The 13,510-nt window shown below is 32.1% G+C and overlaps 1 protein-coding gene across 1 annotated transcript in view; it reads right to left on the reverse strand.

Moving 5' to 3' along the window:
- LOC148280308 (synaptogenesis protein syg-1-like) overlaps positions 1–13,510 on the reverse strand; it is a 243,498-nt gene that overhangs the window by 54,431 nt on the left and 175,557 nt on the right. The window contains exons 10-12 of the mRNA XM_088228614.1: positions 11,323–11,518; positions 6,611–6,714; positions 4,409–4,541 (exon numbers count right to left, since the gene is read on the reverse strand). Coding sequence (XP_088084740.1) covers positions 4,409–4,541; positions 6,611–6,714; positions 11,323–11,518 — 433 coding nt within the window. The remainder of the gene's footprint in view (positions 1–4,408; positions 4,542–6,610; positions 6,715–11,322; positions 11,519–13,510) is intronic.

Genomic DNA, 13,510 nt, shown 5'->3' on the forward strand with positions numbered 1-13,510 from the left:
CGTGACATATTATGTATGAACTCGTATTAGGTAAAGAGGTTACGATAGTTCGTTACGATTCACCACCCTCGCTAAAGGACAATAATCTATTGATTACTTACCCCGACTTTCGAGGCAGAGACGAATTCGGGTGCATGTACATAAATGTCAGAACTTGTCAGCACGTGCACAAGCATTGACGCTGCGGCTGACTCACTTTTATAGAGGTCACGGTTTCGGCTCTCTCTTATATAGAGGTCAGTTTAGATATAATGACTCTCTTATGCAGAGTTTTTCCCACTCTCTTCAACAGAGGTTTTCGGGGGTAACCTTAAGCTAACCCTTAAGCTAACTCTCTTTAAAAGAGGTTTCTCCTCTTTTCAGGTTTGACTGTATATACTATACGTACATACAAAATAATAATAATAAAATTTAAAAATCAATAAAATAAATTAATGGAAGGTACGAAAAAAGAGAAAGAACGTGGAAGTTTCGTAGGATTGAAATAGAAATAATGTTATATTTTATTTGTGCCTCCAGCGAAATGCTCCCCGAACCACTCCAGATATGCTCCACGACAAAGTAGATCCCAATTTTCATTACATAAGTACTCGACATTTAATTAAAACTCATTCTTCCGTGAACAGTTTTATTGTTGCTCAAAAGGGATAAAATCTGCTTTTTCGAGTGGTCCCCTTCACTTGGCTCCACTTTTAATCTCTTCACGGGATCCTTACGACTTACAAAAATATTGCAATCCTCGTCGGAACTTATTATTCACTCGAGGTATTTTTAGGAGAGCAGGTAGAATCTATTTTTAAATTGATTTAGTGAGATTAATTATTTGATATCTTTATATATATAACTCCTCTGTACGTGTGATGTCACCGTACTCCTCCTTAACGGCTTAACCGATTTACGTGCGATTTTCAGAAAAATATAGATCTTTGCGCTGTGCGTGTTTGTAGATATTAAAATCTCCAATCGAATATGTAAAAAAGAAGTTAGGAGCATAAATGTTTTATTCATCAATCTACTAGGGTTGCATTCGAGGAGAATGCATTTGCAAAAAAATAGAAAGATATTGTTTTTTGGTGTTTAAAAAAATTGGTTTTAGAATGCTTACAAACAGCATTTGTTTTTTATGGATCTCAATCAGATTCTTTCCTTAAATTCCTTATAATTTTTACCCATTTATTTCTTTTTATTGAATTTTTGGTAACAATAAAATAATATTAAATTTAATACATTTTTAAAACCGTATTCCTACATAAGTACACCCCTTTGTTGGTGAGACCACTGGAGTTTGACGTTTGAAAAAAGAATGCCATATTTATAAATATATTTATTTTATATTTTGGAATTTAACCATAAACAAGTACCCACTTCAATTGAATATTTTTTTAATATTGTCAATTTTGAGTTTTGGAATTTAATCCCAATCCTAGGTACCTATTTATCAATAAAAAGTCTTTTTCCAAGGAGAGCCAACGTTCGGGCAGGACAACGACTGTCGGGTCAGCTAGTATTTAATAAAAAATACACTTATCCGCACCTTCTACCCAGTTTATACCACAAAATTTTGATTCACAAGCGGTGTGTATCGACCATATAAATTAAACGGTAAAAAATAAATTAAAAAGAATCAAAACTATATAAGCAATATATATGTAAGAATTTAGATATTATACAATGACATGTACCAGGAAATATGTTGATTCAAAATCTGATTCAAGGCCTCGGAGTTTTCACTAATTAAATTGAACAAAAACAACAATGAAAAAGGTAGGTGGATTTAAAGTTTGTCCCCAGATATCATACACAATTTTACAGTGCCAAATAATTAAATCAGTAAAAAAACTTAAAATAAATCCCTGTACAATCCGCTTATAGTGATTTATACCTTTGCACATAAATGCTAAAGATTTGTGAATTATATAGGCGTGCTTTTATTTTTTTTATTTACGTATGTATAAGAAAAAGCCGGCGGTACAATAAAAAAAAAAAACCGGATTTCAGCTTTACAAGGGGGAAACAATCTAAGAAATTTCGCGTAAAAAGAGTTCGGGTATACTAAATGACTAATGGTGAATAGGTGTCCATGGATATTATTCTTTTATTGTATTTGTATTTTTTTGATCCTTTAATAATCAAAAATATTTCGAGTTTGCCCAAATTTTTGTAGACAAGGACTGGGTTCAACTCCCCGAGAAGCTGTTAATATTAACATATTACAACAGAGATGAAGAACATTAAGGATCAGGTAATATAGAAGTCAAAGCAACTACAGAACTTATGACCTGTCATTGGCTGGTTTATTTATTTATTTATACTTAAACAATGTTTGTATTATTTTTTTATACATAATAATGTTCCCTCACGGGGGTGTTTCGTGCCGAGAGAAACATTTTACAATGTGCAAAACATGTCTTTAATTAGCTATTTGACAAATTTAACATAATAATAAAATAAAATGTTTAAGTTGCCACTTTACATACTGTATAACATTCACCATTCTGCCCATATTTGAACATCTATATTCCTTCAATAATTTTATCTGTTGATGTTTGTGAAGAATAAGAGCTGAAACCTTTATTTAGGTGGGTGAGATTCATCTTATTATTTTATTTCACCTACAGACTAGGCAACGCCAAAAATATATATATTTTTTTAAATTTCTATACTTATTCATGGACCAGGTGGATTAATCAATGTATTAATCAATGTCAGTGGTGTGAATGTTGTACAGTGTGTGATGGGGCCACTTAAACCAGCCAATGACAGGTCATAAGCCCTGTATATGCATATACTTCTTTATTGCCTTCTCGTGACAATAGACGTATATGTTTACATTTTCATCAGTTTAGATGTCAGGAGTCTTCCGCATAGAAAATCCAAAAAACAATGCATACAACATGATATTACTGTAACGCTTTATTGAATTTCCATGCTCTAAAAAAATATATTTTGAACCGTGTTTAGAAACCACGTAAAGCAAGATTTTCGTATTTTTGTTATAATGTCCAAGAAAACATTATTACACACAATTTTGTGTGGCGCCTAACTTTCTCATTGATCAATGATGTTTGCAAAATAAAAACAAATAATAATTGTAGTAAAAAAAAATATTTTTTAAAATTTTGATCACTAGTAAAACGCAAACCATGAAATACAAATAAAGAATGATCTCGAAGAATAACGTTGGCTTGTTTTTATCTAACCACTGAAATATGTCTAAAATAAAAGAAACATTCACAAAAAAAGTAGAATCGATTCGCAGTCGAGCATTCTTGTGTTCGCACATGTTTTGCCATTATTTCAGTTAGCGGGAATGTTTATGTTGATACCGAGGTTATGTTACCGCCATTGGTAGTATGTTCTCCTAATCCACTTGGTAGTTTCAGACAAAATTTATAACGAAGCGATGTAAAGATACAAGTTATATTTGCATTCTGTAGAGATAGCATATATATTTGCCAAACATACAACATAATACATAGTTGCTTTCGGCATGAACATGCTTTAATCGCGATTCAAGTAGCAATCTTTCTCAATTTATGGTATGGAAATATTTTCATTTATGTTACAATGGGCCCCATAGGAGCATTGAAAGTCTGTTTGCTTTACGGGAGAATGCCTCGTGGAAAAATTAGATATTTTTACATTCGAAAGATGTTATGGTTTGAGAATTTTCTGCACTGAACTTAGCTTTAAAATATAAAATCTTGTGTTTGAATACAGACAAGTTATATTTTATGAAATGTTTAAACATAAGCAGAATAGTGAATATTTCAGAGTGTGTAATGTGGCCATTTAAACCAACGACTGATCCTAAGCTCTGTAAATGCCTAGACTTTTATGTTCTCTTATAAAAAATATTTTCTGTCTTTTCTGCAAAAAAAATTTACATATCTTTGGATGTAGTTTAAATTTAAGTTTAGTTCAAGATTAAGTTTACATTATTAAAAAAAGTCGCTTTACAGAAGCAACTCATCAATTAAACCCCTTTAAAATGTCTTCTTGTAAAACTTTTAAGCACTGCCATTTTGTATCAAACACCGAAGATATTATACTAATAAAACTTATTTTAGGACAGTTATCGAACGATTATGATGAAATTCGTTAAGCGTTGTTAATAACCGTGGGAATTTGTGTACTGTTTTACACATTTACGTAACACTAAGGTCTTGGCTAATGTATTCATAAAGATATTGTAAAAAATAATGGAATCCGTGAAAAAGGGATTTGTTTTGTTGAAGCGAATAAAATGTTTTGACCGAATCACGTTTTTTTGTACCAATTATTGTTTTGTTGTTCTGAAAACAATGAGCGTTCTTTTTAGGGTATAGACAGACATTCCGGTATTTTGTGGGTATCAGACGCCAGTTAAAAGAAAGAAATAAGTAAATAAAATAGTGCTTAAACTTACACAGAACGAGGATTTGATCCACTGTAGACTTCCAAGAGGAAGAATTGGGGTAGACCTCCATCATACCCCGCTTCGCACGATACTTCCCCAGTATTGTTGCTGAGAGAGCAGTTTGTCAACGGCTGCGGTCGTCCTATTTAAAAGGAATAAAGCATATGTAATGTGTAAAATGTAAAAACGTTCCACAATTTTAATCGAACATTCATTTGAAATTGAAAAAATTGGCACAAAAGATATTGAATATTATCAAATTTGATTAAAAAAAAGAATCCCTTTGATTTTTTCTTTTATCGGCGGGGATTAAAACCAATTAAAAATTACGATATGATAAGCTACCATTTCGATTAGTAGACCCGAGAAAATACACGCACGCATGAAATTAAAAAAAAAAACAACAACTTTTAATTAGATCCCATACAGATAATGTTGTTGTGTTTTTTTAATGTCAGTATCCGTAAAATAAAATATGCCCTGAATATGGCGGCGTTGGCGTTTCGAGAGTAATTTTCTAATCGACGTTTCATCTATTTCCGCGGAATAAAACAAGTAGGAAGGTAATAATGCAGTATGGGACGTTCCGCTATCACGCCAATAACAGTAAAGTATTACCGCTATCGAACATAAACCGCTTGTGGTGTGTATTCCACGCGGCATTACAGAACTATTGGCCGAACACACCCCGCAGACAACGGATGTGCAATTATTATTGCGCGGGGCAATTAAGGATTATAAGTGTTGAGCGCAGTATTTAAAATATTGAAAAATTACGCCCGACCCAACAAAAGCACGCAAATATTGCGCTCATTAGCTTACTAAAGCTTTTTCCAAATATGCGCCATTTGCCAAGTGCGGCATTGTGATCATAATGGACGCCGCCGAGTGGATGCGGTGGTTTGGACATTTTATTTTTAAATTATGTATTGTGCAAAATTACTGGGCTATGCGTTTGTTTAATGCCGGCGTCTTATAAATACAATGGTGGAAGAAAATAAAAATGATTTATTTACGAAATAACGAAGAGCGACCTTTGTTCGAGCCGAATTAAATTAATTGAAATTACATTCACTCTTTTTGTACTAAGAACTTTTAAGATGTTCTGTGCTCATGAACACCCGTAAAAAGACATTCCATCGAGAAACTGAGTTAGTTTGATGAAAAGCTTTAAGACAAAGTTGTAAAGTTATTCAAACAATTGTCTATTATCATATGTCCTTATCTTGCGCGAGTGAGGAAGTTCAGTGCTGCGGGAAATTGGATATAAACAATGTTTTCTTGCACGCGGTAAAAATTAGAGCATTTAATCGTACAGCGAAGATTCACTAATATGGATGAAAATACAAACTACTTTAACTGATCTCACAAGTTCTTTTGAATCAATCAACGATATAGTGTTGTGATGGATATCCAGTTTCCGGACAACCAACCTATCAATCAGGACAACTCATCGAAGGAAACTAGTGACGTCACGCGCGGAATAATTAAATAATTACAAAACTTTAAAAATTCGTTCTGATGAAAGTACAATACATAAAATATAAATAAAAAAAGGCTTAGTAGGATAGTCTATTAACAATAAAAAACACTAAACTTCCCCATTGCGTAGTTAGTCAAATAAGATGGTAAGTTTTTATTTTATTTTGGGTTGAAAGTAAATATAAGGCGATGAAGAAGTATGCTATGAATTCCTAATAAATAATTACATTAACAATGATTCATAAAAAATAAAAAAAACATATTAATCTCAAAGTAAACCCTAATTTTTTTTTTCCAAATAAATTTTTCATATTATATGGTATAAGTGATAATTTTAGATTATATATTTTGTTTTCGGTTCTTTGCTATGTTTTCTTATTTTGTTTTTTATAATGTTGAAATAATTTATATTGTCTGGCAACGAGTTAATGTAACTTCTGAGAATATAATATACATATACGAGTATTTATTCTTATATTACCTTCATGTATATAATATCGGATAAAATTTATCTTGTTACAGTGAAGATCAAGAGTTGACTAAGATAAAAAAATTATTATGATGTAATATTTTTTTATTGTTTGCTTTTTTACGTAGGTATACAATAAAATTGACATTATTTTCTACTAATTTTGATGTCGTTTTTTGATTTTACAAAATATTCGACCGATTGAAAATAATTCAGTGCTAAAAAACAAAAATTTCATATAAGTTATAAGCATGTCTTACCAGCTGCCACGATTTGGAAGATACATGGAACCACTTGATATCCAACGTCGTTGATCGCCGTACAAGACAAGGTTCCAAAATCCAAGTCCGTAACCGGAGTATACCTGGAACAAAAGGCCCTTTAAGTTTTCAACTCACGTCTCAATAACTTGATTAGAAAATAAAGGCAGCGAAATACTCGATTTATCAAAAATGAAACTAGCCACACGAGTTCCGAAATATAAAAGGGTTTGAGCCCATTCTACATGGGCCAGAAAACAGGATAAAGAATCAGTAAGATTTTAAATAACAACATAATCCTGCAATGAAAAAACACAAAATAGAAGAAAATAAAATGCAAAATATACAAAAACGACCTAGAAAGGATACAGAAAAAATTCATAAATTTAATAAAATATAAATTTCACTGTACACCAAATTCAATTCAAACTCTGGAGCACAGAAGAGTGATTGCAGATCAAATATTCCTGTTTAAACTAGTAAACAACGTCGTAGACTGCCCTTTACTTACAAGTTTTTTAGAATATCTCGTACCCAACAGAAGAAGACTCCATACATTTAATTTGCCAGTACCTAGGACTAACTCAAGAAAAAACGACTTTTTCTTTAGAGCATGTCATTATTATAATACTGTTCTCTCCGGTCACGCTGACATTTTTCATCTCTCCTATATAAAATATAGGAGATTCCTTATAGACAGTACACCCATTTAATTATACGATGTCAGTAATTATGTACATATGTACTCGTATGTTCATTATCATATTTTGTATCTCTTACGTTATTTTTATATAACTTTTTTCTTTTCTAATTCTTTAAATTTGAATTTATCTTGTTTCTATTAACTTTATTTTTATTAATGCATATAAATATATGTGTTTTTATTTTATTTGCAACTTCTAAGTGCCTAACATTTCTTACATATGTATTGCTTTTTTTATATCGATGGTGTATTTCATCAATAGCTTACACCACCATGGAAAATTTATATTGACTGTTTTCACATTTTTCGTTTATCTATATTCTTATTTTCTGGATACAAAGTATGAAAAAACTGTTGTTTTTTTCCTAAATAAAAATAAATAAATAAATTTTAAAAATATAAAAATATTAAAAAAAGCTTTGTATAGGGTTAACCAATAGAAACGATAGAATTTTTATAGTTATGGTGGCCATAATTTAATTTTAAAAATTGACATCTGCTGTTAGTTGTCATCCACAAGGTTTGCCGTTTCATCATGAATCATTTCACATAGCCCCGGCGTTTATAAATTGTTCAAATATTCTATCGAAATTCGAAAAAAGTTTTGTTTTTACTCAAAGGGCATTTTGTGCAAAATGTGGTCGTCATTCTGCTTGTTCTGAGCCCACTACATGTCGCATAATTAAAAAGTGAGACTAAGTTTACTCCACATGATAGTTAGCCATCGTAACAACTTCGTAGTGCTCGTTGTGAAGAAAAACTCACCATCAAGCAAAATCGTGACCATTGGTGTGAGTGATGATGCTCCATAACATCCGGAAAAACTCACTGTCTGGTGTAGATTATGGTATGGTGGCATCATCGGGCCATATTATTTCAAAAATGAGCATGACGTACCGTTACTGTGAATGATGACCGCTATCGTGCCATGTAGAATATTTTTTTCTTTCCCCAAATTGAATAAATCAAAGAGAACGATATTTGTTTTCAACACGACAACTTGCCACACAGCGGCAAATGCTCAAATTTAGAACGCGTCCTATCCAATATACAAAAAAATACTTAGTGGTTTTTTCACATTCATTTTGTAGAATTGTGTGGTGGTCTTAGAAAAAACGAAGGGTTTTTTTAAATTTACTGTTTTGATCCATATAAATTGAGCGTTATAATAAGAATTTCTATACACAAAATAAACGAGAATCTTATGCAAAATCTGTTTGAATGTAAAACCAAATAAAACGGAAAATATTTGTGAAAAGAGACCATTCAAAATACTGTACCGAATCGTTTTATAAAAATAACATGATTTTATATTTTATAAGCAACTGAATTCAATATTCAATCAAGCGATAAATTAAATTTCATATTTGCTGGATGAAATACAAGATTTAGGGAGGTACTTGCAAAATAAAATAAATCGAATTGTATTGTATCTTTACAAAAGAAAGAACTTGTATTTTTTTATAAACACGAGTGTTAGCACTCTTAAAAAATAGTTGAATGTATATTTTTAATTTATCATTTGTTTATTGATTATTTATGATTATAATAAACGAATGTAGATGTAGTGGAGTTTTATTTTATTAAAAAAATTATGCGTATTATAAATATATGGTATACTAGCGGATATAATATTCAAATATTGAATTTGAGTAGGTATCTAGGTAATTGTTTATGGTTGAATTCCAAAACATAAAATAATTAATTTTCAAATGAAGAATTATTTTTGCAAATACCAAATACCAAATAGGGAAGCTCTTTATTTATGAATGCGATCTTTAAAAATGTATTGAATGTCAGTTAATATTATTTAAGTATGATCAAAAATCCAGTAAAAAGAAATAAATGGGAAGAAATTGTAAGGAATGTAAGGATCCAGAAAAAGCAAATGTTGTTTGTAAATATTCAAAAACAAACATCCTTTATTTTTTTTTTGTATTTGCATTATCGTTGAATGCAGCCCCGGTAGGTCAATGAAAAAAAGGTTTACGCTCTTAACTTTTTTTTTCTATTCGATTAAAAAATTTAATATGGGCAGCGCAAAGATCTACATTTTGCTAAAAACCGCATATAAATTGGTGATGCCGTTTAGGAGAAGTTCAATGACATCACACGTACAGAAGAGTTATATATATAAAGATAAAAACATTTTATTTTTTGATCAATATGGTTTTACAAAATAAGAATTAAATTACACAGGGTATGGAGATACATAATTAACCATAACGTTTCTTCCTCTCTAATAAAGTAAAAAATACATGTTTGCGTATTTGTATGTGATAAAGAGGATGATTAGGTGTGTTTGTGCGTGAAAGTGTACATTTGTGTGTGGGTGAGGGAAATAGAGAAAAGCAATACGTAGGTGGGTGTGTGTCTGTCAGAGAGAGAGGGTGAATAGGTTTATATTAGTTTACACATGTGTGTGAATATATGTTTTGTATTTTTTCGCATCTAGCAAACACTTAAACACTAGCAAGTGTTTATGATTATGCGTTGTGTGAATGTTTGCATTATTTCGTAGGAATAAATGAGTAAAGCGTTTAAATTTCACGAAGCTTGTGCGTTGCGTGTGTGATATTTTTGCATTATTTTGCAATCATATATCTAACGAACAAGATTCACGAATTCTCTGATTTTGTGTATTTTTTTTTTTGCATTAAACAGATAGTCAAGCGCACTTGTGATTATTTGAATGTTTGCATTGTTTCGTAGCAATAAATTAATCAAGCGTTTCAGTTTCTCGAAATTCGTGACTGCGTTGAGTGTATTTTTGCATTCTTTGACAATCATAAGTCTAGCTCACAAGTTTAACGAAATTTGTGATTTTGTGTACGTTTGAATTCTTTCGCATCGAACAAATAATCCAGCGCATCTATGATTGTGCGTTGTGTGTATTTTTGGATTCTTTAGCATTGAGTCTAGGGTCAAAAAGGGAACAAAGTAACAAAAAAGCTTTTTACAGTTTCAGAAAACTCTGTATTGATTCAATAAACACTTTTCTTAAAGTCATTCAATGGTTTGTGCTTACACTTGACTTCTTTAAAAGAAACAATAGAAAAACTACTTGTGAATTAAAATAAAAGTTGTTTTCTTAAGTCACTTATTCACACCAACAAAAATATTCATGAATAATGTTTTCAAAATTGCAGTATTCAAATAGCAGATATTGTATTTTCATTATCTGTAGATCGTAGCTGGAGATTGGATATTTACTCAGTGAAAAACAAATGCCGCCTATATAACGCCTGCATAACACCTATTTTTCTCTACGGATGCGAATCGTGGCACCTTACTAGGGGCCCAAAACAGCAAAATTCAGAGTTTTGAGAATCAGTGTCTTAGAAGATTATTTGGTGTGCAGTGGTTTAACTTTACGAGGAATGAAGTAATAGGAGAACGGACGCAACAAGCTCCGGTGACAACTATCATCAAGTGGAGGCAATACGGTTGGCTAGGCCATATACTACGGATGCCTCCTGAGACCTTTTTTAAAAATTGTATTTAATTATTTTTTCATACATATATTTACCATGAATTTTGATTACAAAAATACGTTTTGAAATTAATCTATTTCATAATTCAGAAAAAATGCCCACAAAGACTTCAGCTTCTGAGCGTGGGTCATTCCTTTTTTAATGATTTTAAAGTTTATAGCAAATAAATATGGTATGACATAAGCATGAGGAAAGAAAGAAAAAAAAACAAACAAGATCAACATATGCTGATGGAACAAAATACTTAAAATGACTTCTCGATGTCCTGAATGTCCCCTGCTGACCGTTTGTCAGCAGTTTATGTCAGAACTTGGGGACGAGAACCTGACTTGAGAGGACGCAAAGGAGTTGGCAGCCGATAGAAATGCACGGAGGCTCTATATCTCGCTTTGTGGATACTATATGCTCCAACTAGGGAGCGGACATAGAATCATGATGATGATTAGCTGTAGAAAAAACAGTGTTGCAGCAAAGAAAAGTAAAGGAAACATTATTTATGTTACAAACCCAATCACCTGAGTATACTGGAGCTGCCGTTGGAGGTGTACCGATCAGCCCCCACGTCCAGCGTCTCTCCCGAGTTGTTGAACTTCCACTTGAACGCCCTGGCCGGCGGGTCGGCGTCTACGTCACACAGAACCAGCACCCGCTCCCCGCGCGCCGCCCCCACCGCCATCACACCTGCCCCACCCTTGATGCACACGGGGGCAACTGAAAAAAAACATGATTGTGAGTTTTGCACGCCGAATTCATTTGTTTATTTCTTTTACTAAATATCCATTTTGTGTAAAATCAAGAAAATAAATTAAATAAAAGGTTTCCTGGCACCTGTACATAGAAATATCAAACATGTTGAAATAAATCAGGATCTGAATTACTTTGGATGTGATTTAAAAAACATTATATAATTTATTTTTAACGTGAACTAAAATAGCTTTGTTTTATGATCCATTTATTTATTTACACAACCGACTAGTTTCGGCAACAACACATTGCGCTCTTTAGGGTTATTTAACGACAAAACATGCATAATGTATAAAAGAAACCCTAAACATATTAGTGAGTGCCGATACGGGAGGGGGTAATTATGTTTTAGGTAGGGCAAAATAGAAAAAACAGGGCTTTGACTTAAGTTAAGCAATTAAATGTCGTTTGACGGCTTTTTTCAATACATGAAATTTCCAAATTATTTAGTTTTATTATTAAAATGAAGTATTTCGATTCCGTCTTTGAAATTAAATGAGAGGTTATTTTTCTGTGATAACCATATTTTGATTTTTTATATTTAACCTATAAAGTCCAATCCTACCTTAACTCTTAAAAGACTGTGGTAAATAATCCCTTTGCGCGCGGTTGTGTAACATCGTGTTACCACTAGTAAAAGACGGAATACTCTAAAATTCAGGCATTAACAAAAATAAAAAAATAGAGGCGTACTGTTTAATAATTCTTTTTCCATAATTTATGCAAATAAAGATATAATTTTGCCCTGTTGTAGGAAAATAAAATAAAAATCATAAATACGCTTCTCATGTTGCGCGCGTGCGTCCCCCATCACAGTCATAAACCGACTGAAGACTGAATCTGTTTTACCCAACACCCGCCACAGAACAGCGTCTCTGTCTTCCTTATTATGAGTTCTGTCTTCGTGCTCTCTCTTATAAAAATGTGTTGTTGAATTAGCGGACATTCATTCTTCGCGTAGCAAAGATTTTTTTTTTGTATTAACATCCAGCATAATTATACAAATTTTACTTTCCAAATCCGGTGTGAAAATATCCATTTGAAGATAACAAAAAATACTAGTTTATGGTTTTTAAAAATAAGAGAGATATATCAAATCTTGTGTCCTGTGTCGACTAGTGTGACATCACAGCCACACAAGAGTTAAACACATTTACTCCTTCCCCTTCCCCTACCCCAGGGTAAATACAATTACCCCTCCCTTATCCTTATCGACACCCACTATTTTGTTCACTGTTTCTTTTATTTATTTATATTAAAAGTTAAGTCTCATAATTTTAGAGGGGTCAAGGTGCATTTTGTGTTTTATACGGTCAATGGTTTTATTTAAGAAAATCGAACCTGTTTCTGTGGTTACGTAAAAGCGTTATGAAACAAAGTTTTGTACGTATACTGAATAATGTTCAGAGGAAACGCGATCTGACTTTTCTTCATACAAACGTATTTCCGTATTTTATCCCTGGATTATGGCACTAAAAAATTGTTTTCTTTTACACAATATGGCAAACAGTTTTAAAACGCAACTGTTTATTTGTCAAGGCTTGAAAATTAACTAATCCAAAATATTTTTAATCTTTGCAAAAGAATTGGTCTTTGCAGTGAAAGCACTTCCCACATGCTCGAAAATTGTTTAAAGACAAAGGGTCTTCCTACCGGCTTTGCTCAAAAAAATTTTAGTGAAAATTTTTAGTTATTTCTTTAAAATCTTCATAACATAAACTGCGACAGATTTTTATATATAAATAATAAATATTTGCTTTAATACGAATTAAAAAATATTTCAATTTTGGGGACATTTCCAACAAGCCGTTGAATGTCATTATTAGAAAATAGAAATTATGTTGGAGTAGACTTGGGTTCGAACCTCGGACTTTTGATCAGTGAATTCACGACGGAACGACAACCCTTGTTTAAGTCTACTGCTTTCATTTCCCGTTCACTGTGAGTTTGGTATATTGT

This window comes from Micrasema longulum, unplaced genomic scaffold (assembly GCF_059751315.1).
Source record: "Micrasema longulum isolate JH-2025_06_02 unplaced genomic scaffold, ASM5975131v1 h1tg000597l, whole genome shotgun sequence".
In the NCBI taxonomy this organism is placed as follows: Eukaryota; Metazoa; Arthropoda; class Insecta; order Trichoptera; family Brachycentridae; genus Micrasema; species Micrasema longulum.